The following is a 27,082-nucleotide window of genomic DNA, read 5'->3' as shown; positions in this document are numbered from 1 at the left end:
ATTTGGAACACAGGTACCAGTGTTTTGTAATTCTTCTTCTGTGATCCTGGTGCTCAAGGGTCATTTCTTACCCTTTTTTACCTTCCCAAACACCTCTTTATTTAGTATGTTATCCGGACATACCATTTGTGAAGCTTCGGCAAATAGATACAAGTTGTATCATACAATAAAGTGAAACTTCTCTTAATATTTTTGTAGTTTTTTCCCTTTATTTTATATTTTATACGATATAGCCAAATGTTGTTATTATTGACTGTAACTTAATTCTGTAATTTCTTATCAATATTAAACTACGTACACCAATTATATTCAACAGTATTTTCGTTTTAAATCTTTATTTACAACAATGCTTCCAGATTTTCCGTCTAGAATTAAAAATTTTAATACTGCATATATTATTATAATTAATCGTATTTCTTTTTTCACTATCGTACCTATGCTATTCTCAAGAATGATCTTGTCCATAATTTTCCCATTTTATTTTTGCTATTTTTTTATTGATTCATTGGAGAATTATTCTATCTACAAATTACACAAGGTCCCAACAGTTTTCAAATGTAAACTTTTCTTAATCCTTTTATTTCTTCCCATTTTTTATACCGTACATTTTCACTATTTAGTAGAAGTTTTCGAATGTTGGTATAAATTATAAATCGATTCCTAATAATTCGTAGGCCTACTAGACGTCTCGTGGATCGGGCGCGCATATTTTGTTAGAAAGTAACCTATCTCGGATATTCCCGCCTTGGTCTGTTATTCGCTGGCCAAAAAGTCACAAGTATCCTTTTTACTCGAAAAGTATGCAAATGAGATCCTTTGTTTGACACCTGCCGCCTTATTTTAACGAATGGGAAAGCAGAAGCGGCGAGTAGGTGTCCTAAAGCACATTCCGGATTGTAGAAATGGTTCGTGACCCAAATAAGGGCTTTTGTAGGATCCCGACAACCAGGATAGCAGGATGGCAGGATACCTCGCCCTTGCACGCGAGCTTTATTCGTCGTATAACGCGTGCCTCCCTCCAAACTGTTCACTTTCTTACAAAACTTTTCTCGTCCCATTAGTTTTTTCATATTTTATATTTATCATTTTCCGTTGTTTATTTTTAGAATCTCTTCTATCTACATATTCTACTCGATATATTCATCTTCTTCTTACTCTACTTTTCATCTATATTTTCCTTCAACGATAAATTTCAAAGGATTATAAATACAAGCTGTAGCTGTTCTGCTACTTTCTTATGTCTACAAAAAAGGAAAAATAATGCAGTAAATATATAGAAGTTTAACTTCTACAGAATTCGAAACGATCTAAACTTCTGCTTATCAGTTTCGTCAAGTTCGTTTAGTCGAAGATTTGATGACTTATGCATCGAAGGATTTTCATGTAGCACGTAATTGATTGATTTGTTAAGGTTTTGATTGAATGTCAATTGTTCGAATTCAACGTACAAGATCGTTAAGGAGTTAGGAGATGGTAGAAACTTTTACGAATGCGATCGATTAAATAATGGTCAGCTTCTGTGAAGAGGAACAAGTAACTATAGAAATTAAATATGTGATATCGAGAATCTCGGTGGAAAGAATACGGCCAATTGCTCTTCATTATGACTGATTTATTTTTAATAAGAATTCATTGATAAATTCTGCTTTTGTAAGATCCTTGTCATTTTTTGTGAATGATTCATATACCTTGATAACGTGTCTATCGTGTTTATCGACGTGGCACATAACGGCGCACATTGATGTTAAATTAATTACCCTGTGTCTATCTTACGTCTAATCCTGCTCTAAATAATCTTCTGGATTATATAATCCCGTCATTTAAGACCCAGACTTACTAATCCCTGAAGCGTCTTTGGCAAACAAAACGGTAAGGTTGCATAATCTTGAGGATTATTTAATCCAAGATTAACAGAGAGACAGTTGGATGCATTAGTAAATTTTTTGCGCAACTTTTACAAGATAAATTAAATGTTGATTTACAGATATACACTAATTATATTCCCAAATATATCCGATCAATTTTTTAAATAACGTTTACCTTTGCATGTAAAAGAAAAAAGTAAAAGTTTCTTTTCTTTCTTAAATTCATTACATAAAACTTCTCTGTGATTTCATTTCTTTTTTCCAAATACAGAAATGCTGCATTATAGGACATATATTTATTGCGCCCAACAATATGAACGACAAATCGTTTTTAAGGAATTATTATTAACATAAATTATATCACATCCTTAGGAACATTTCGAACAGGTATACGCGTTTATGTCTGTCATAAAATCGATTTTGATCGACGCGTGTCTGTGTACAGTCTGCGTTGTAGATGATGCGCTTAAAATTGTAAGTTACATTCAACCAAGACCGAATAGAAACAAATGCAAAAGCCATATAGAAACTGTCTTTGTTAGAAATTCGAAAAGCACCGAGGACGAGAAATCTTTGGTATTGGAAAGATATTTTATTCACTACACATCTCTACTTTGTATCTTGTTTAATAAAATATAGATGTACGTGTTTCAACTATACTTGTTCAACATAATAACTTGCATTTGTTATGATTGTAATACATTTTGAAATATTGAACTCGTAAGGTACTTTCATCTCTTGTTACTTTTGGCTGCAGTGTACCATAAATAAATTTATCGACGAGAAATTTGGGAACGCTACAGAAATTGTTGAAATTGTAAAATTTCTTGAGATTGTTCTTTATGTTCGATTGTTGTGATAAATATTGACCTTGCTAGTAGAAAAAAGAACCTTCCAACAGGGTGGAAATAGGAAACATCCTGCGAATGTTCCTTGGGAAACTAGGCTGCATGTTTCCCTAATACTCGAGTAAACAAGTTTCGCTTATTTTTTACATCGTGCACATGTATTTTACACGCATCATGTGAAGTGCAGGACGTACCGCTTGTAGAATAACAATGGAAAATATATCCATCAAACGATTATGAAATAATTCTGTATCGCTGAAAACAACAAAAGGAACGTTTCAATGAATTAGTGAAATTATTATGAATTTGCAATTTGATAATCATCAAAAGTTATTTAACCCAATTTCATAATACGTGGCATACACAATTTATCCCCCTTTAATCATTTAACAAATTTCTTTATCCGAGATTTCCAAATTACAGAGTGTTCAAGTATAAAATACAATGTATCCTTTTTGTTTCTGTAATCATCCGTTTACCGGAATGTAACTCGCGTAAAGACATTTGCTTGTCCTTTTTGAACGATCATAAAAATACTTTGGGCGATAATTAAAAGAATCATCTTGCGTTGCAAACGTGTTATGCTTGAAAATATAACGTCTTTCACGTTACGATTGTTTTATCGAACAAATTTAAAAATACAAAGTACCTTGATTATAAAATTGACTACTTAGAAAATTAAGCTGTACGAATACATATTACAACGAATAAAGGATTCATATAACAGCATTGTTTAATTAGTAACCATTCCATGCATTTATATAATAAAGATCCTGACATTTTTTCGAGACCTTTGATATATTCAACAAGCTAGTGATCCCTTATCAGTTCTTCCCATCGTTTCTGTTCTCCTGGGATAGAGAGGTCACACAGTACCCTTACCTACATTCCCATGGGATAACGTGGAGACGCCAACAAGGATAGCGTCAGCCAGCAACAAGCGTAAGAAGGAACGGACACCGCGTCCAAATATAGGGATGCATTTGTACATGAGACTAAAGGCGATCCAGAGGGGATATACGTAGAAGGTGTTATCAGGATTACAGATCCTTGCAAGCGGTTCAGCCTCCCTTCGCACTATGTGAAAGGAAGAGGAGTAGCTATATCATAGCAATTGATCTTGAAGTAGAGGCGCGAAATAGAATTGATATTCACGTTATTGAATTTACATTCCTGCTATTCTATATTATATAATTGTATGATATAGTAACGTGGTATTATGCTAATTCAGTCACTCGCTTCAAAACATTCGCTCGTACTATTGATAATTAATTTTCCTGAGATACGTCGTATAGAAGCTTTATTTTTCGAGTTGATGAACAATAATCGGAATAAAATGTAACAACAGCAATAATTTAAAAAACCGTGATATGTTATAGAGTATAAGATATAATACATAAAGGAGAAACATACTTCTTCAATTTTTGAAGGGAAAATTTGTATTTCATAAACTGGCGTGTGCTCGTGCAATAAGTATTTAGTTGTCTGACGCATGTTATTAATTATTTATGTTCATTTGTTAGTATGTCTTTCTAGAAAATATTTTAAGGAGGGTTTTATTATTTCAGGAAATAATCTGCTTCTGAAGTAGTGCAATACTTTCAAATACTTGCGAGTCAAAACCAATTGAAACAGGCACATTTAATTAAGGACTATCTTGCCAGGAATCTTCAAGAAGTTGCAAACGATTCCTGTTGTACTTATGAACTCCTGATATTAAAACTCCTTATACTGGGCTTAAATCTAGGATCAATGTGATCCTGTAGCCGTTTAGCCTGCTCCTTGCGCCAATAAAGGATTATGCTATACGTTCGTCGTATAAAACCCTGATACAGAAGGCCCTTCGATTTTAACCTAAACAAGACGATAGGAAACCAACCTCTATAGCTTTTCGATTTCTTTTCCACGTTCCTATTGACTAAAGAACTCGCTCATCCTTAAAAGCTCAAACACTGAGCCTTCCTTTTTCGTTTCCTTTTTGCTGGTCAATTTAAATTCCCTTTAAAGAACTTTGCGCATAGCATATGATATGCATGCTACATTTTGCAATACTCTAACGGTGCAACTCGTGTTTCGTAAAATACTGCAATTTCATCGCAAACATAGTTTTAAAGAAGGCACTAATTTCGGCCAATGATCCTAAACGCGAGTAACTGTACTTGTCAGTTCCGCAGATACACACGTTCAATACCGTACGATTATACAAGAATTCATTTTATATTACGTTTCATATATTTTACACATGGTGTTCGCGTTCGTTCCACGATACTTTTGTTATCATACGCTTTTTTAAAAGCAATTAGTCCCGGTTATAACGTTAGCAGAAATAATTTAATGATTCGCAAAACTGATTGATGTCGAAACTCCCTTACGAACGATGAAAAAATTAGCAAATTGCTGCAAGATCGATAAAATGCATTTTCCACTTTAAAAGAGTAATACGTTCGTAGGCCGTTGCTCGCAAATAAGTCAACTCGTCCTTGAATTAATCCTTGATCCTCGAAGCAGGTAGAAATAATCTGAGATTAAGCCTCGCACTACGACATCCCCGTACAAACGAAGTGCACGAGGTGCCTGTATATGTGTAACGTTATTTCAAGCAAAAAGCGGTGAGAACGAAGAAAGTAAGAGAAAGAGAGGAAGAAAAGGAAAAAGTAGCAGGAGAGGCCGATGCGAAAAAAGGTCGGAACATGATCTTAATTCCGTCGAATAGGGACCCCCACAAATCTCGATCTTCCTGCTTAGCTGAGTTGTACCCGGTAGAACAGAAAAGGCAGAAGGGAGAAAGGAAATAATTTCCCTAGGTCGACCTGGTTAAGATTCATAATTTACGATCTTGGAAATAATCCGTGGTGTAGAATAGAAGGGAGAGGGAACGCGGATAGAGGGGAGAGGAAAAAGTGTGTGTATGAAAAAAGAGAGCGGAGGTAGGACTTATCCTTTGATCCAGGATTTATTTAACTACGGTCCTAGCGCGAGCTTATCCCGGGGGAGGTTTTAGCCATCGAGGGGCCACGCTATTGATTTTTAGCTCGAGGATTAAAAGCGCACTTCCGTGATGCTGTGTGCAAGACAGCGTATGTGTGCATTGTGTACATGTGTTATAAAATAATCATCGACATACAAGGCGAAAAAAGATAGATATAACATTTACACTCAACATTGTTGTATTATACAGTAATGAGTAAATTGTATAATATATTATACTTTTGTATATGACCTAGAGAGAGAGAAAGAGAGAGAGAGAGAAAGAGAGAGAGAGAACGTGGGTATGAGAGTAATTGATATTTTTTTTACAGGAAATAAAATATTATCTTGGCATTTATTAAAAATTATTGCACCGAGAAATATGATCATTATAATAATCTGTTGTATAACTGCAAATTGTACAATATTATGCCAGAATTAATATAAACTGGACACATTATGCTGACTATTTAGCTCCAGCATCATCGTAATATGGAAGGACAAACTTGGATAAAATTCAGACATGTTCGATACGTATTGTATTTTTCAAGACATACTGGTCAAGTATTTACTCTTCGTTGTTAATGTAGTTGATACTAACAAGCTTAGAAATCTATTCTGTTCTCATTCAATGATCTTTTCATGTGAATACGAAGTGCTATAAACATTTGTACTTAATAATGATGTAATGTTCAAATATATATATATATGTACATTTATCAGTAATCTAAAGAACAAAATTTGACGAGAAGCTTATGGAGATTTCTTAACTGCAATAAAGTAAATAATACTATTATAAATACTACCGTGGCTAGTACGGAAATATGAAAATAAACTGTAAAAATAAATAATATCATTTCAATAATGAATAATAAAATAAAACAAACTTTGAGGCACATTACGTAATAATTACAAAATATAGATATAAAGAAGATTTACATGTTGATATATTTGAAAGAAAATAGAATAGATTCCCTTACATTCTGAAATTTAGTTCTGTTATACCGTAACCTGTTAGTACCATCTATGGTGAAGGAAAATGGAAAATCTAAAAGTTTATTTCGCTTCGAGTCAAGCAAGAATAGAAATAACCCTGCAGCGTCATACACTACATCTTTGGTAGATCTAGTTGATCCAACTAAGAGGAAATACTTACATATTTAGCAATTAAATAGTCAATGTAAAATCGCATAATAAGTTTCTTTCATACATAGGTATATTAAATTTAAATAATCGTATACGTTTCAATAACAATAATTCCAACCTTTAACAGTCACATATACCTTAATGAAACGCCAATAGTTACTAAACTGAAATATAGTATTTCGTTAAACCTTTTTACGATAAAAAGAAGTATAATTTTGTAAATTTTCTAATACCGAAGGTTTAAATAAAATTGCAAATAAACAAATATTTATAATATACCTGTAACAAAGTATAATTTTAACGAAAAATTGCCGAATGTATAGCAAGTATGTATATACAGAGTGTGGTACGGACTATTATAACGATATTTGAACTGATCCTCAATTTAACGTCACAAAAGCATTTTTTAAGCGAATGTTCATTGACATTAATTGAAGAGGATATTATTTTTTTTTATAAAAAGACTTGAATTTTTTGAATAACATTGTACGGATTGATCATAACGATATTTGAACTTTCATCGATATTAATTGAAGAAGATATTAATACATTTTTTTAAATAAAAAACTGGAGTATCTGGAATAACATCATGTATTTTCCTTTTCTTAATCTCAAACTGCATGATCCATGTATTTCCAAAATAATTTCTTCTTATAATCTAAGAACATGGACAACATATTCTATATCTGTTTACAAATATGATAAAACAATGGAAGGGTTGTGTCTGTACATTGAATAGGAAAGAATAAAATAGTCATCCAGGTACGGCTATATAGCTCCATTAGCTATGGAGTTTCAAAAAACCAATTTTTGGAATTTTTGTCTGTCTGTCCGTCTATCTGTTTGTATTATATTTGCATCACGTAAAAACTACTGAACGGATTCTGATGGGGCTTTCTCTGTTGTATAGCTTAGTGTCGGAGAAAGAAAATAGGGTACGTTTCGTCTTAATCCGTTTTGTAGAAACTGAGGAACAGCCTAACATCTGAGTTGTATACGTTCCCATGTTTTGTAGAAGACGAGCAACGATTACGTTATTGTTCACGTTATATTTGTTCTGAAATCGAACCTTTTCGTAATTTAATATTTTTTACTACAGAAACTAATCTAACTGATAGCACAAAAGGTATCTGGCTTTTCATTCATAAAAGTTCATCTGCTCAAAAATCATTCCGAATATTAATCCACGCGAACGAAGTTGCGGGCAAAAATTAATTCTATTTAAAAACCACAAGATGATTTCGGTTTATCATAGAGAGAAAATATTTCCTTCTGCACCAATAAATTCCTGCCTTCATTCGATGCTAATTATCTTTTGCTTGAAATAGTTTTCAAAGCTCAAATATCATGATAATTGATACGTGTTTTAGCCCGTATAAATATTCCATAATCGACTTTAAACGCGGTCTCTGCTAAAATGGATTTTTACTCTGAAAGATGAAAATTACATTGACAAAGATAAATCCAAAGCAAGTTTTGAATTAACACATAATCTCATGAGTATGTAAATGCACGCATATAATAATATCTATAGCCGAGCATGATCTTGGGTATGGTTACACAAATGCGTAGCATGCTAATTTTGAAGTGTAGGATTTAGTGATCGCTGTGGGTGATTCCATGAGATTATCTAATTTCATGATGTCAGAAATGGATCTCAATTTAAAATGATGTCGTATTTTTTTGCTACAAAAATGGTTACAAGATACTAATCAAGCGTTATCATAATTTTAGAAACGAGGTCACCGATATTCTAAATGGAATTTCACACTTTCACCTAATCTCTCGATCTTTATCATGTTACATTAAGCTCGTGTCACGTTATCTTATTTTTATCTGTATTATTGTTTACGATTAACCTAAGATGCAGTCAATAAAATTAATTCTTTGAACAAAGAGAGTGATTCACGCTACATTTCATGGTTACAATGTATGTACATTGTGCATACAGCATTCAAAATGTATGTTGTCATATGATTTACTTTTTAATAAACTGTGCAAATAATGTATGTATAATCTGTCAAATCCATAACGAAATGGTGATTGTAATCTTTCAATATAAAATTTAATAGCGCTACAGTTTTATAGGGAATAAAAATGATCGATAATATCATTCTGAGAATATCATTTTCAGCAGATAAAAGCTTCGAAATATATGTACGTTTCTTTTTTTCTTCTTTAATACATGTTTCAATACGTCACATTTGCGATTAAATGTTCTTAAAACGCATCATACGCAATTTTTAATTTTAAAATGTTTAAATAATTTCCGCAAGAAGATACGCCTCTACGTGGTATTCTATAAAAAAACTCGTTCTCAGCAAATAATTTAAATGGCAAAATTCTTTTTCTTGTTACGCGCATAAAGTGTATAATAAATCCAATCGTTTGTAATTTCTTGAAATATATCTTTGTCCGAAATTGGATAGGCTCTGAAGCGATCATGAATATTGACGAAATTTGGACCAGTGAGAAATGACGAAAGATGGGCATTGTTGCAAGCTGCGGAACAGGTAGGTACAGCATCCGCGTACAGAAACCGCTCCTTCCTCTTTTCTCTTTCAACGTCTTGTTTCGCTGGCCGATGAATGCGATATCTGGAACGCGATTCCTTGCGGCGTAAGCGCGTGCGAGCAGCTGAAAGTGCAATGAACGGCACATCGGAAATCCGAAAGCTAACGATGCAACGCACGAAAGGGGTTGATAAAAAAGTCGCGGCTTACGAGAAGCGCATGGACGACGAACCGATCGACGGCTTTAGGAATATACGGCCGGTTATCTTCACGGGTCACCGGCCACGGCTGCTGGCTTAATCTTCGCCAACGTCTGACGAGAGGAAGAAGACGAAGGAGTCTCACAATCAGAAGAAGAAGGGTCGACGCTTATCTTTATCCGAGCGACTAACAACCGTTGAGTGCCACTTGGCTCCTTCGTTTTACCCGCCGCGCCATAACAACGATTAGCCGCTATGTTTTAATCTTTTAATCGGTCCTTGCAGTTTCATCAATCTGTAATATCTTGTAGTGGAATAGCGGCGACATTTCAATAACATCTCAGTCTTTGCCGTTTCTTATCGTTAAGATGGGAGAAAACTGCCGCCTTGTGCGATTGAGTCCATCCTTTTCCTTCGTTCAAGTAATTGAATTAACATTGTAGCATCAAAGAGTAGTTTAATCTTTCTTGTCAAAGATCTCATTGGTGCTTGTTAAATAAAAATTTTCATTAGAACTACCCTCTTCGTCCTTAAGATTCTTATAGATTGTTCTTAAAATTGCAAGATAGAACTTAAATTATTGCTTGCTGACTTTCACAGATAAATACGTATGAAGTCAATTTTATCGAAATTTTTATATATTTATATATTTCTAGATATTTTATATAATTTTTATATATATATATATATATATTTCGATAAAATAACAGTATCTTTCGATAAAAAACCATATGTTTATTACACTGCACCTGTAATGTATATTGTATGTTATCATAATATAATATGTTACACTATGTTGAATACAAATATGTTTCAGATTAAAGGGAAAAAATAGGAACTAAAATATGCGTTAACGTAAGGTAATAATCTTTTCGTACATACAATATACAGATCTGTAAATGTATACCTAGAGCAGGAGAGACGAAACGATACCGCGAGATTAGCGAAGTCCGATGCCTTACTAATAAATCTTTTCATCCCAAACTTGTAAATCATTGATTTTAAAAGACACGATTCAATGAATTTAATGAAACTGTAGAATATTTCACATTGTCAATCCCTCGTAACATTTGAAGTTGTTTGCTACATTACATATCATGCGTCTATAATTAACTATATGAGTATCTCTCCTCCTAAACTGTAACAATAGTCACGTATTTTACGCCGCTAAATCATAACCAACCAAAACAACCTTAAGGTACGTACACCAGCTGTGTGTTCAAAACTTATTTATATCTTTCAGCACTTGCTTTTTAATCGTTATTTAAATTTATACCAGTACTCTGGCTGTATACTTTTTATGACTTAGTACGCTCACTATCTCGGCTACACAAGTATTAGCGTTTTATATTAATCATATTTCGCTGGTACGATTTATCACTGAATCATTATCTTCGAGCTTTCCATAACAAATTGTACAGCCCCTGCTTATTAATATTTCTCCGAAAGACAATGTAAACTATCTCGAATAAAAAGATGATTTATTCGACATCGGTATCGGTTAATTAAAATTCTTGCGGAACGCGAGGCGCCCTGGCGACAGTCAGGTGCAATGTCGCGAATGGTTATGGGCGTCAGCGAATAATGTGTGCGTCCCTGCGAGCACGAGCTGTGTAAATCGTATTAGGGATTATTGCACGATCAAAAATATCCCCGTAGGATAATCCTCGAAGGTGGCAACGGTGTGTGAGTGGCATTAACTCTCGTGTGTACCATGACGCGTGTAGGTATACACTGATCCCCTCATCTTCGCTCTTTCTCTTTCCACCGTATCTCCAACTACGTTTTCCAATGTACTGGTGGATACGAGTTTGTGTGTGCATGCCACCACGTCGGCCTCTGCGAAAATCCACGCCTCTGCATCCTGTTTTCGATTTATCTTTCTCCTCTTTCAGGCTCACGATGGGGCAGGTGATGTCATCGATGGGTGCCTCCGGCCCTTTCCGTAATCACGCTTTAAATGTTTATTCCCGGGCGTCTACTCGATTAGATTCCAAGTAAAAAAAATCTTTAGGAGCAAGACAAATACCCCGAATTTACCTCAGCTATTCTAGCACATGTGGGACTATAAATCATTATGTTACATATTAACTTTTGTACACGTCTGGCGTAAGGTATGCATTAACATTTTAATTTGAGTAATATTTGTAAGATACTTTACACGTGTTTTATGCGACGCCAGTAATCATTATAATGGATATATTAGATATTAAATAAATTTTTACCGTGGTTCTTCGTCTTTTATCACTAGAAGATTGTATATAGAACATAAGGCCCGTTAAAAAAGGCATTAGCATACGAGATCTTTATTTAATGTTTCAATATTTATTTTTCAATAATTTTTCAATATTTACATAACACATATTTATCCAATTTAAGTAAAATATGAATATTTAATACAGGATGTTGGTTTGTATTAGATGTTTCCACAAATTATTCATTCAAGCGACATATTTTTATTTGCATCTTTGTTTGCTCTCCAATTAGAAAAAAATACTACTACCTTGTTAGAAAAGATAAACAAAGTAAAGCTTATATTTTTTAACATAAGAATATTACTGTGTTATTATAATGTAATATGTTACATGATGATAAATGCAAATATGTTTTAATCGTATCGATCTTGGATTTGTAGGGATATTATAACAGAGACAAATATCTTATTGCATATATAAATAGATCAAGGAAAATATGAAACTTTTATATTAATAGAAATAAATTTTAAGGCGACTAAATTTCAATAACGGTAATTTTCTTTTGAAGTCGTCTTATGAACCTTAAGAATAGCCTGAAGCAGGATAGAAAACAGAAAGGATGTGTCGTTGAATTACGAATTTGCTCTCATTGTATAATCATAATAGTCTCTTCTGGAGCCTTAATATTCTAAGACTCTTATAAATATAGATATAAGACAACATCAAGTCTCCGTCGACAACGTCTCCTGACTTTATTTTTAATAGGATTTGTTAATTGCTTTTTCCTTATGTTGCAACGCGCATGGACAAACAAACTGTATACTGGAACCGCGACGAATTATAAAGAGTTTCTCCACTCGAAAGCTGATATCATAATTATTTTCACATTCACATCGTCCGAATTTAGATACTTATGTTTAACTACTTAATTTTCAAACGTGATTAAACCCTTGCAGCTAAAATTTTGTACACCAGTGAAAGAAGAGATTCTTAATATCGATTACAGATTTTTAATTTAATTTGAAACTTGGGGGATAATTATTCTCGTAGATAAAACGTTTACTATCGATATAATAACGTACTAACAAGATAAAATAAATAGCATATCGACAAGCAAATAAAGTAAAATTTGAAAGCTATAAACATAGATTATGTGAGTTGCAGAGTCCAGAGCTTCAGGTTCAATCTTATAGGTTTTGAAACACAATTACCAAATTGTATGTTAAATATTTGTATATTATAAAATTGTTAAATTTGTATTGTATGTTATAAAAATATGTACAAGCATTTATGCGAAAAGTAATTTGGCTTACTTCGTATTATCAGAAGAGTGCTATGTAATTATAAAGTTTCGAATTCTGTTATTGATATTGTAGTGCTGACACCAAGAATTATTGCAAAACATTTGAACTAATTAGTACAGACGGATATGAAGTACACGTTAAGTTTATTATTTTACATCAAATAATTACTATTCGATATTTCAATTATTCAAGTTTTTTCATGGTAAAATTTATTGGCGTATCATAATTGAAAATGGAAGAGGGAATCTCGATCCTTTATATGAAATTTAACAAATCCACGATTAAATTGTATTAAATGTGGAGCGAGGTATATGAAGATATTTTCGTACCAAAATCGATTAATTTCCTCGGCACATGTTATGCAAAGATAAAAAGTCGTGAGATTCAGTCATATTATGTTGAAATTTTGATCCATTCACTAACAACATGATAAATTATAATGAAGACAATGTGGTCCACTCTGTGCTTTAAACGTTTCTAGCACTTGTGATATTACATCTACCGAATCAACTAAACATCATACCAATTTTGAAATTTTTTCGGGATAAGAAACCACGAATCGCTCTTTCGGTAATCGTCAATTATGTAATGTACTTAAAATATCGGCGAACTGATGCAATTACTTACCCATTGAATTGAATCAATAATCTGTTCCTCGATGTTAATCTATCGTTTATACATATTTGGACATTTTTATATTATTTATATTATATAATAAATAGATAAAATATATTTTTTAAATAAAACCACACTAACCTAATTTTGAACCATGATTTTGAATCTCGGCCAACTGCGTACAGTTAGTAAATATCGATACATAAAGAAAAGAACAGTAGTTGGAGTTGGATAAAAATAAGTTGTACGAAGATACCTGGATCTAGTGAATTTAAGTAGTTATAAACTGAGTTTGTTCAACGTTAAGGTTTTACAATTGCAGCGATTAAAACACGTGTTTCTATATACCTACATTCTACAAGAGCATATAGATTTTACAAAGCGTCAGCCATTTCTTACAAATAAATACAAAACTAGAGTAACGTAATATGCAGGCAAATTACTTATTTCAGCTTAAGATTACCAGTGTTTTATTTAACCCTAGTTATGGAACACTTTTATATTATAATTCAGAGAATGTAACAAAGATACGAATCTTTTATATCAAATTGCATCAGATGCTGACATAATTTATGTACTGTAACGTACACGATTACACGAATGTAACCAACCGATTATCTTGCGCCTGACATAAAATTAAACATAGCATGTTGCCAGCTGCTCCGTTGTAGTAAAAAAATAGTTACACTTCTATGAATTTTCTAAGCTAACACTTCTAAGGTGACGCAAAAAGAGATCGCATAAAATAAAGAGAGACCCTTGGCATCTGCTGCTTTTTCGAATGAAAAGGTTTCCGATCTGAACGTATGCAACACGGAACTTCGATTCTTTAAGAAACACATTGGCAGTGTGCGAAAGAAGACGGAAAACGGCTCGTCACCTTCGAACAGGGGCAGGGCAATCCTATTTCTTTCTTATGCAAAATCTTCGTGCGCGTAGCCGTGTTAAGGGATTAAAAGTCCGCTCCGCAGGGTCAGCCGAAGGCTTAGAACGCCTAACAAGATTAGCTTAAGACGCCGAGTCCGCATACCCCGAGGATTACACATTATGTATTCACCTGGATGTATTCACGCAGAGATCTAGTTCGAGTTCCTGTTCGCGTCGAAGACGATGCTCGCGAAAGCGCGGCTTACCAGAACGGCGCGTCGGTGACCGCGCGATTCGATCCGTTCAAGTGATTTCCCGACCAATAGACTTGCGTATTAAGCTTCTCGTAAGTGATAAGTTTTTCTTCGCAAATATTCTTGCAGGTTTAAGACCATGAAACAAAGAACTATGCGCTGCATGCAGCTCGTTGCTGTAATGCATGTTACAGAAAGAAGAGTTTCAAATTTATCGAGCTTCTGCTGCTCACCGAGAAAAAGATAAAATATGTAATTGATAGACTGTGGATGTTTATGCATTTATGGGGAATTCAAAGGCGAAAGAGACAGATAGAATGCGCGTGCGAGACAAAAAGGCACGAAACATCAAAAAGTATAGTATTCGTTATGATATTTATATAGTGGTTCGTTTCAGAATCTATATTAAAGAAATATGTATTAGGTTATTTTCCTTTGTGATACTCTATAGATTACATATTAGAGATTATACACATTTTTCGGTAACTTTATTTACATTTCAATTTGATACATATTATACTGAAACTAGCAATGCGAATTCATAAGAGGGAATAAATAAATTTCATGTAAATGTTCTGAACTATGATCGAAGTAATTAACTTAGAATCATAGACGTGTTAAGAACAGATAATATGAACAGAATAATTAATAGTTCGTGTTTAATCATATGTCGTTTTACAGTAGAAAATTATTTTCTCAAAAATTTCTCTTACCATCTTGTGAAAATATTATTTACGTTTATATTCGAAAGTCTTATGTTTTCAAGCTCTATGTTTGGAAGTAATAAGCACAACAATAAAGTTTGATTGTGAGTGATTATAGTGTACGCTTCAGTATTTGGCATAGATTTAAGTAGTAAAACCTAATCCTAACATATCCGAATAACGATAAAATAAATAAAGGCAGTGTTTATTCGTAAGAGGATTTGATTCCTAAAGTTCAAAACTGTTTAATTAATTTAGAGAAGCTTGAAAAAAAGAAAAGAATAATACTTCCACGCAGTAGGGAATGCATTAAACCTTCGATCATTAAGGTGTTATCTAATGCCAGGGGAACATTTTCATAGGATACGACATAATCTTCTGTGGAAGAAGAAATCACACGCGACTCTGTTGAGCTCGGCTGAGTGTATTGTAATAATAGAGTGCGTTTAGACAGCGATCCTATAAGAGTAGAAGAAAGAGAGCAGCGTCGAGGGGGAGCCTTATCTTCCCTGGTTGACTAGAACTTTATTTCGAAGCGAGATACGGGGTCTCTCCGCGGCTTTTAATGTCTTTTCTCTCCGTGGTTTGATTAAGAGAAGCAAGCTCCGACAAAGGTCCCGTGGCAAGAACGTGGAAGAGAAAAGGAAGAATGCGAGTGCCGGAGATAGTGCGCTGGCTAAAGTCTTGAGTAATTGTAGCCTTATGGTCGTCAGCTCGTCAAAAGTCACATTTACCTGTAGCACCGTGACGATTCAAAACAGAGGTGAGACTTTATTATCCCTTATTCCCTGCTGGGAATTCTATCAGATAGCGACAATTGATGATGTGCAGGAATTGTAACTGCATGACAAATACGTAACAACGTATAGGAATTTACCCATGTTATATTTTCGAAGTTAAAATTGAATATAAAAACTTATATTAAGAATCAATTAACAGTTACATGCGTATAATAGGCATATATGTAATAGGTATACGCGTATGGCAATTAACTAAATGCATATGTAAAACAAGTACATCTATCGTAGTGGGCGGAAATTCAACACAAGTAAATATCACAAAATACTTATAATAGTGACAATTCTTTTACCCTAAGTTACCCTAACGTTTATGATGTTACATAATATTTAAGCAGTGCGTAAACGTAGTTTTTTTTAGAGGACCGAAGAAAAAATAGCAATAAAAATTTTCTTAGGCGGATACCACTGATATCAAGCAAGGATGGTACGAGTAAGTGGTGGTTTTGGCAAGGGGATGTTCTGATGCGATTTCACGCTGGATTTGCCTAAGATCTCCGCTAAGGAGCCCTTTAACCCTCCCCTTTTACCCTCCTTCAGCCTTCACCCTTCCATCACCGATTCGATGCTCGTGGCTGCCGTCTTCTTCGACCCCTCTCTCTTACCGACCTTAGCTTGCTCCGACCAGCGTCACTTCCCGAGAAACCCCCGAAGATTACGTGCCTTAGCACAATGTCGCATAAAATGCCTTCATTGTTCAAAAGAACCGGCGAAACTATTGTGTTTCAATTATAACCCTTCTTGCGTGGTATTTCCAGTTGTGCGAAAGAAGAGCGATTAGCAACAAAAATGTAGCAGAAACGTGGGAATAAGATAAGTAAATTATACATATGATGTAATATAGTCGATATTACGTCGATGGTAACGTGAAATATTACGTAATACGTAATACGTAATACGTAATACGTAATATGTAATACGTTAGTAATACGTAATATATTAAATTGAAAATTTTTCCATAAATGTTTACTGTTTGCAATTAAACACAATGTTAAGATTTTTTAATATTCTACAAAATGGAAAGGGACGAGACTGAAAGAAATTGAAAGATAAAGGTTTGAAACATCATTAGCAAAATGAAACTCGTCGGTCCTCCGGGAACCTATAAGCTCTTTGAAACGTTTATTTTTCCATGGCAAGTCGAGAAGGAATCTTACTCAGTTTCTTTGCATATCCGATCGTCTTTGATGTTACTTCAGAACGCACGCAGCTCTCATCGATCTCCCTAAATATTTTAGATCGTCCGAGCAAGTGGAATAGCTAAATCCAAAGTGTTCCTCGGCCGATGGCGGGTTCAGGTTTTGCTGAAACCCTCGTGGATTAGGAGCATTCGTGTTGCGCGTATATCCGTATTTTAAGGACGCGTGCAAGCCACTGTATACAGTACGTTTGCTTGTGTGTGTATCCTGATTTGTGCCGGTCTCTCTCTCTGCGCGTGTATGCAAACCCTTATGGCTTAAGCTAAGGCTAAGGCCGAGGCTCTCCCGTGGGATTACTACGTCATTCTGCAGGACTCTCCGGTCGCCGGAAGGATCAGCTCTCTTCCTTCTGAGGATTTCGTGGAGGACTCCATCCCGTTTCTAAATCAGGTTGTCAGCCACAGGCTGAATCATTTCATACCGTTTAGCGCTTCTTTCTTTTAAATAATCTTTAATAACTTTCTCCTTATTATAGCCGTAAGGTACATTTATCTCTAAGAAATAGGATATATCTTGAAGGTTGTGCGACATTAAGGATGCACTGCATATTTTGTACAATTATAAATGGCAATTTGAGTAATTACACATTTGCATTCTAATACTGTAACGCATTTAAGCTCGGTAATTGCGTTAAAAAATATTTGTTAATAATTCTCTCCGTAAGATTTGTATTCATATTTAATGAATTCTTTTTTTAGGCAAAATGTCTAAACGATAATTGAATTTTTGTCAATTGCGAATCATCTGATATTTTTTTGACGAGAATTGCTTTCATATAAGAAAGACTTTGTGAAATAATTTCCTAAACAAAGTGACTTGTACAGATAGAAAAAATATTTTCTACTCTTCTTCTTATAAAATCGTCTTTCCCCTCTCTTTTATCATTCACTATAAAGGAAGCCTAGGTTTTCTATAATGAGTTTTTTAATTTCCTTCCTTTTTTCTTCTTCAATTGTTTTGAATATAAAATAAAAATTCTATTTGTCAAATATATTTCGTCCTTCATTTATTTCAGAAATTTTACATACAGTCCTATATAAATTATATTTATTTTTAACTTTTAACACTGTGACTAAATGTCTCTATCTAGTAGGAACAGATATTTCGAGAAAGGTGGGCTTCCTACAATTTTCCAATTGTGTACATCTGACGCGAATACGATAGCTGAAAATCATTTAGAAGCACGCTTTTTCGATGCATTGACATATAAACGTCTGACACTTACAGGAAATTCCTGCGGCGTAAATACTGGCTTTAGCCGAAAACAGTACAGCGGCATACGTCAGACACTTGCAAGGAATCTCACGCTAAGCGAGAATGATTGTCAACATTCCAATTCCCGAAATTTTAAGATTATCTATATTTTTTTACGACTTTTGAGAGTTTGAAATTTTAGACTTTTACATTCTTTGAAACGAGACAATTCATCGACACATAAAAACATTACTCGTAGAAAAGAATGAAATTACACTTGTGTGATATATTGAGCTTCGACTAATTTTTAACGGCACATTGTTTCATTTACATTGTTTATACGTACATGAAAAAATGAATTCCATTAACTTGCATAAATAAATAAATCGATAACTTAGTAAATTAATAAATTGTAACTGTATAATCGTACACAATTTTGGAAACGATTTTTATTCTGTAGGATATGATACTTCGAAATAAAATTTAATTTGTTGTCGTACAAGGAAAGAACCGATGCGTATGTGTCCCAACCACCTGTGAATTTATCGAGAATCATACGATTATCTATAAGTAAGGAACAGCATTTGATTTATTTCTTCAAAGTGTGTAAAAACGAACAGTGATCATTTTTTATGGTATTTTAAATAAAATATATATATATACGCGGAACGTATCATTCGCGTCATACAGGTCTCCATTCTATGTACAATTGATAAATTTTATGCAACAATAAAATTTGTTGGATATGTTATCTTGTTTATCCTCTCGCTACAACGCATGTGTGACGCACTAGTTGCTTATTACAGTCCTATAATCACACATACGTGACGCATTCTAAATGCTCCTTGGATCGTCTACCTATCATTTTTTTTATTATTATATATATACGTAAAAATATATGACATATTATGTAACATGCTGAAAATTGGAAACTCGAACTGCGAACAGCGACTTTTGCCTTAAACGGCGGTAGCGAAAGTGTTAAATCAGTGCCGAGAGCCTGAAATTTCGCAACTTAAAATCTTGAGAGACGAAGCTATTGCTTATTGAATCGTTAAACTTTGCAAACTGTTTCCATACAGTCGAACAATAACGAAAATATTGCAGATGCTTAGGGGATGACCTATATTCTTTAGAAACGTGACATGAATATAATATTTGGCGTATAACCCGCCATATGAAAGATAGCGCAAAAATTAATTCAATGCTCAAAAGCGATGAAACAAATTCATACAAACGATATGTTCGATTCAGGTAACAAACTTTGTTTTTCTCACGTTACGTGAAGGAATGGCCATATATACAAAATCGAGAAATGTCAACCTATGTGTAGCTATCCTTAGAGTGAATAAGATAGTATCATTTGTTTTGCTAGCCTACTTAAAAGTACTATCCAGTACAGTACAGTACAACGGTACAACAACTCATTCCTCGAATGTTTTTCACATATTGAATTGTACATAAACACGGTATGTTTGCTGCGGTATATACATTTTGTACATACATATCTCTGTTTCTTAATCCAGCATTATAAACCCTGCGTAAAAACATCCTGATATAACTCGTTAAATTAACATATAGTATTTAACGTCGTTTACGCTACTACGTTTATTGTACCCAGAATCGAAGCGAAATCATTACTTGTTTAAAGGAAATCAATTAAATTTATGCATCAGGCAGACATCGCTGTTTTTCCGCAAACAGCATATTCTTATTTCTAGACAATATTGGTTAACATTGCATAACTAGGGAAAAATCCATCCATCAGCTTCCACCCCGATATCTCAGGCTCAAATTAAACAAATAAACCGAATCTCATGTTAGCTGTCTTCTCTGATACGCTGCAAGACTTTCGAAAGCGACAGACTGGTACCGATAAGAAGTTTCACGATATTGTTCTTGAAAATCCAACGAATAATCCATCCATCGCCTATCGGTAATAGACGACCGGAACCTGTCCTTGGTGCCACTTAAATCATCCCCCAATGAGTTGGCGCTTACAATAACTCGTTACCGAAAATCCAAATTAAGCTCCTTAGTCGAGAAATTTACGAGACGTTCTCCCTCTTCGAGAATCCTGTCCCCGCCCGTCCCCCGTCCCCTTCTAGTATCTTACGAAGTTTCCTTCCTTTTCCTTCGTTCGACGCAGTTTACCAAAGTAATTTTAATCTTTCGAGTATAGTGCGTGCACACAAATGTCAGTTACCGCGACGAACGACGCGAAATCGTACGAACCTGTGCAGATGTTGGAAAACAAACTCTTCGCTCGTGATGTGTGTGCGTGTAAGCGCGCGTACACTCGCATATTCCGCATATAGATACACGCATATGCAAAACACCTATATACATAGAAACGGATATACATACAGGGAAACGGTAGCGGAGTACGAGCGAACAACGCCCTTCTCTTATTCTCTGTCGTGTATAAGAGCTTACTCTCTAAGCGTCTTAGGGCAAGTTTTCACCCTTGCTTTCATTCAACGGCGACGCATACGTTGAGAGAATGATCTCGACTATCGAGTAAAACGCGCCTCGGAGGTTCGGATCGAGGTTCAGCGAAATACAAAGAGATTAATATTTGCACGACACAACTAATGAGCCCGGTAGAAAGAGAGAGAGAGAGAGAAAGGGAAGATCACGTTGTTATATCAAAAATGGTCCGAAATAAAAGATTAAGGAGACATATTAACTCTGCATCCTTGCCAGTCACACACTTTTCTTTCATCCGTTTAAAGCTTACATGTTTTTTATTTTCAAACTTTTGATGCGATTTATTCTTCTCATCCCTGCTTTATTTTTATAAAAGAACTTGGAGCAAATTGGGAATTATTTTTAAATTCTACATATAACATATAAACTTGTTACATTCGTCTCTCTCATTTTTCCGTCTTCTACATCTAGTACACCAATTAACTGAGATAAAACGTCATGAAAAGACAAGAAATAAAAAGCGTCGATGAAATCTAGAAGAGAATGAAATACCATTTCGTTACGATCTGCTATTTCGCGTACGATCGCGCACTTTTCAATCGAGTACTGTATTGAGATGTACTTTTTAGCACGGTGCGTGATCCTGTCTCTAAGAATCGGCTAACACTTAGATTTAGAAGGTTTCGTCGCGTGGCTGGTGATCTTATAAGCCACACTAGCCGTGAGGTTATCTCATTACATCTTATCTGGTGCTTTCTCCCCAACGCGAGCTTAGCGGTGCTGTAGAGCTTAAATCGCACGCGAACTCACGGACACAACCTTCGTATGCACGCAAATGGAGCACGACCAAGCGATATCAACTTCTGATTTTTTATGTCGCGAATATTACGAAGAATCTTCTTGATCGAACATTTTTCGCAACGCTTAATCCATAATGGAAACGCATGATCTGTAATACTAAATTGCGTTGCATTGCTATTGCGAACCGAATGTTACACCGTATCGATATTTTCTAAATTAATCAGACAGAGCATGAAAATTGGCATTACAAATGTTTAATCATGCTGCAAACAATATGGTACGTTGGGAACACGACACGGAAGATTGAATAAACGCGAAAGGGAAAGACTTTGAAAGAGGACGGGTGTAGATAAAGAGTTCGAAAGAGTTGGTCGCTTATCTGTAAAGGCCGGCATCCGCCGGATCAGCTTCAGATACCAAAAACGCCCACACTTTCCTTCTAATGTACGCGCTTAGGTTAAGTTTCAAGAACGGAAGTGGCAGACTTCCATAGATCGCAAATTCCGTAACGTGCTAGGACGTGTTTGCCTCCAACATTTTTATAGATTCAGATTTATTTGCAATCGACAAGATAGACGAACATTGAATAATTTAGACGTTTGCTCGTGCACGAATGTTATGTCTCCTACGTTAGCCTAGGTTATTACAGTAATAGAAGATCCTCTCTTTGTACATGTAGAAAACATTTGCAAATATCTTCGTGATATTGTCTTTTATTTTATACAACAACAATAGACAAGATTTTTCATTTACCTGTGAATTGTTTTCGTTTAAATTTTTACCGTCAAACATGGATTCTAATATCCCTATTCTTTAGTCGAGGCTTCGGGGCACAGCTTGATTCGATTTTGAGAGATTAGACAAAATCGTCTTGGATTACCAAGTCACCAAGACGAAGGGGAAACCTTAGGATCGAAGACTTTGCCGTACTACGAGTCATCTGCATAGCTCTGCTCTTCCGGATGTAGAACATTAGATTTGGTGCGGATTTCTGTTCTTGGAACAAAGAATGCAAATTGTTGGCAGTATTTATCAAATGTTCGAACAAACATAATATTTTGATTTCTATAATACCGTTACAAAAATCATTCAATTACACGTAATATGTATTTCCAACGAATTATTTGCAGTACAAACAAACTGATTTATATTAAAACGAAATGTAAATGCACAAATATCGTAGTTAATCTCAATCCATCTCCACTCTGTAATTTGCAGATTTCATGGATATAAATATAAATATAGAATTGAATATATAATAGAATTATGTGTATGTATACGTATATGTATATAAACAATGAAAAAAAATTTCGTTTTCCACCGTAAATTACTTAATCAAAATTTCTCTGCAACGAGGCAAGGAATTTTCTTTTCTCTATCGATGTATCTAAATGATCCTGAGGATCTTTCGACAGTGATTTAAAAACGTTCTCACGAATCTGATATTATAAATAATCATCCCCTAAGAAGGAACAGGGGTCGAAGATATAGAAGAAATATTCAGTAAAGATTTTTCGTCTCATTCCCCTGGCAGCTCCGTGTGCACCTAAAGAACCCATTATCACGGTAGCGTGGAATGGGTGATCACGGGGTGTCGAAAAATATGTTCCAACTTTTTATCTTGTATCTGCACCGCCGACTTGGCAATGGGTGCAAGAACCAGTCCGCTAATTTATCGTGTAGAACTTCGTTAAACGTTAGCTATGTGAATTACATTTACAAGGTATATTCAAATATTTATCGAATCGCTTATATATTTTCTTATACATATACACTGTACAATTTCATTTTCTATAATACATTTTATCTTAATAACAGTCATGCCGTCAAGTTTTTTTTTATAAACAATAGTTATTCGATACAAGATATTTTAAATTAAATGATAATCTTTTAATACAATTTTATTTATTTTCTACGCGAATTTACGAATATTAGATTCATATAATACAGACGTTATGCACTATAAATAATTACTTGCTAAAATTTATTTGCGAGTATTTCAAAATTTAAAAGACGGTATTTTACTACAGTACTCATTTGCAGTTACGTAGGATTATTAAGTTTCAGCTTGTAACTGGATATTATTTTTAACTTTTCCGTTGAATATTTCTTACAAACATATTCTGAAAAGACATGTCCGAAATTTAATTTCAATCTCTCCAATTTCGTAAAAAAGGCAATTTACGCTTCAAAGGATCATTAAAATATATACAACATGCGTGCAGAATAGATACCACAAATATGATAGATTAAGTCGTTCATTGATCGATTTGAAAATATAGCAACTTTCGTAAACGAGAGAAATCTATCAAGAGAAAAGTTGTTTCGTTTCTTCAAGGGTTGTCTTTGGGATGAATCTTATCTTGTAGCGAGAACTGTCAAAGACGAACCGTCCTGACGCTTCCGTCGTGTTTCCTTCACAGCGCAAACGGGGAGATAACCGGAAGCCCGATAGGGTCTACACCAGAAATGAGAAATGTCTTTGCCGCTGCAGAGATTAAAGATTTTGCGGATGAGTGGTTGACACTTTTTCTCCTTCTTTCTTTCTCTCTCGTGTATTGAAAACAAAAAATATATGGAAAGCTACGTTACTGATATTTTCAGCAAACTTCAAGCACAATGAGCATTAACATCGTAACGGATACTAACAATACATTTTGCCATACCTGTATTTCTTTAATTTAATGTCACCTAAATCGAACTTGTAAATTTTTCTTTCCAAGTTTTATTATCTATTATATAGATGTTATTTTACTGACTATATATGGCCTTCATTCTAGTAATATTTATTTAAAAACCGAACGCGTTCTTATGGATATTTTGTAACGGAAAGAATAAGAAAAATAAAATGAACGCGATACATTTTGTGATATTAAAAATTGACGAAATAAATATCAAAGCAGTAGATTACAGCAGCGGATCTGTGCGTATCAAGAAAGCTTGCTAATAAACAGACCGCATAATACGGCCGGTCGTGGTCAAATCTGCGGAGTATATGCCTACCTTAAACCAGCTGATCCCCATACAGAGACGACGCTAGGGCAGGGCACCTTAATGAAAACTATACGTCCCTGGATTAAGGTGGCCACTGGTCAGCTTTCGGTCTTCCTAGGTACGACCTGTCTTATGCATCCTGGGGGTAGACCCTATAGCAACCAGCGTATTAGATGGAAGTTTAGGGCATTAATACCTAATATCATGCCACCGGCAGTAAATCCTTTGTTGGTCATCTTACTGGTAGACTTAGCACCTTACATCACCGAGTATTGAGAACATCCTATATCAGTTTATGATTTAATATGTAAGTCGATCAACACGTTCATAACGAAGAAATCATGCATATTGAAAATAGTTCGTGGTAAACTTCGATATTTCATATTTAATTCGTATAATTGAAACGCGGAAACAAAGGAAATTAGTAATTAGATGATAAAAATATTTAGTAGAACACAATGTAGAAATTATCCTTCCTTCTGCTTGTGTATTCATTACATTACAGAAATTTTATCGTTTAATATATAGACAACTATCATATATAAAAATTTATTGGTTATATTTACATATAATTATTCAATTACCTATTTAATACGACTATCTATTTTTTTATGCTCGTATATCGTAGCAAAATAATTTGCCTTATAACATTAAAAATTGACAAAAAAAAAATAGAATTGATTTCTCAATTACTTAATTCCTTACTGATTGTGTATTCGTATAACGAATAATTGACATCTATTCCATGGAAAATTAAAATAAAAAGCGCCACATATATATCCTAGATAATTAAAAGTACGACACAATATGTATTTCCGGGATGAATAACTACTTACAGTTATCGTTTCATTTTCAGTAGAGAGATACCGCCGGTATTTTGATTAATAAGTATTTCGTTGTTCTCCGAATGAAATCGGCAAAACCAAGTTTCCTTCCTTCTCCTTCTTTCGTTGTTTCCTCTCGTTCTCCATTTCCTCAGTTTCGTAGAAGTCTGGGATTATAACCTGAAGTGGGATAGACTCTGGGACTTAAGTCAGGGTTACACAAGGATCGCAGCTATTGTGCCATCGCCCAGCTCTTATTGTCTCGGGATAGACGAGTGGATCTGCATATGCTTAGCACGAGAGTTAGACTTCTCTCAGCGATCTTCAGCTTCACGAATCATCTGGACCCTCGAATTCAAATCCTGAAATGCGAAAGCGTGTGCCTATTGTCGGTCGAATGTATAGAGCCGGAACTAGCTTGATTGTTCAAGAAGCCCTGTTCTCCATTTTGAACGATTGAAAACTTTTGTCGAAATACTCTGACTTCGTATTACGTACGAATCGGCCGTCTAATTGTCGAGTTATAGATTATTATAATACAGTACTACAAGTTACCTTGAAATATATACAAATATTGTAATTAATTAAATTTTTACTCTGTGAATTATCATTAACACGAATTATCGTGTTTCTTTGATAATAAAACTGTACATTTAATTTAATTAACATTAGTCCAAAACGGATAACTTATATAGATATTTAATTTTTTCTAAAGCAGGTAACTTATATTATTATTGCTATTAGAATTATTATTTATATTTATCATATTACGTCAAATACTAAACATTAAAGTATTTTGAATTTTATAGAAGTAAAATTTTCTAATTAATGTGTCGACATCTCGGATATTTTTATATATTTCCGAATATTTCTATAAATTCACTTTATACTAGAAAGTATCTTTTGACACTTACATTTGCGCTACAAAAATTAAATGCTGAAAGAGTTTTACACATCTCTCTACAATTTTATGAAACATGACGTAAACATTTGGGAAAATCGTTATAGCAACAAGTTTATCAAGATTTTCTACAAATCATTTCTTATTTATGAAAAGAACTAACACTTTACTAATTTATGCAAATGTAAACTCGAATGTCATGTTTGTGCGAATGTTATATGAGAGAATCTTAAGAATGAAAACAATGTTGATTTCAGGAAAAAATCTTCCAGTGCACTGTGTAGTCGAGACGATTCACAATATCGTAGAAACGCATGTAAGCAACTCTCGTGAGAACTGGCGGAGGCCTCAAGTAGAAACGGATTCTTACGTTATCATCCCTGTGGCTATGCCTTTCCAAGTGAGTATTTCTTTCTTTTTAATGTAAAATTAAGTATTACTTTCTAAACACCGCCATTCATTTT

At 34.4% G+C, this 27,082-nt stretch overlaps 1 protein-coding gene across 3 annotated transcripts in view; it reads left to right on the top strand.

Annotated features, from left to right (window-relative positions):
* Window positions 1–27,082, top strand: part of dve (SATB1_N and homeodomain domain-containing protein dve) — a 58,904-nt gene that overhangs the window by 19,701 nt on the left and 12,121 nt on the right. For all 3 annotated transcript variants that reach the window (XM_033343390.2, XM_033343385.2, XM_033343381.2), the window contains one exon: window positions 26,876–27,018. In XM_033343390.2, the coding sequence (XP_033199281.1) occupies window positions 26,876–27,018 (143 nt within the window). The remainder of the gene's footprint in view (window positions 1–26,875; window positions 27,019–27,082) is intronic.

Source organism: Bombus vancouverensis, chromosome 5 (assembly GCF_051014615.1).
Source record: "Bombus vancouverensis nearcticus chromosome 5, iyBomVanc1_principal, whole genome shotgun sequence".
In the NCBI taxonomy this organism is placed as follows: Eukaryota; Metazoa; Arthropoda; class Insecta; order Hymenoptera; family Apidae; genus Bombus; species Bombus vancouverensis.
Note: the sequence above shows the minus strand (reverse complement) of the source record. Positions and strands in the feature narration are given on the sequence as shown.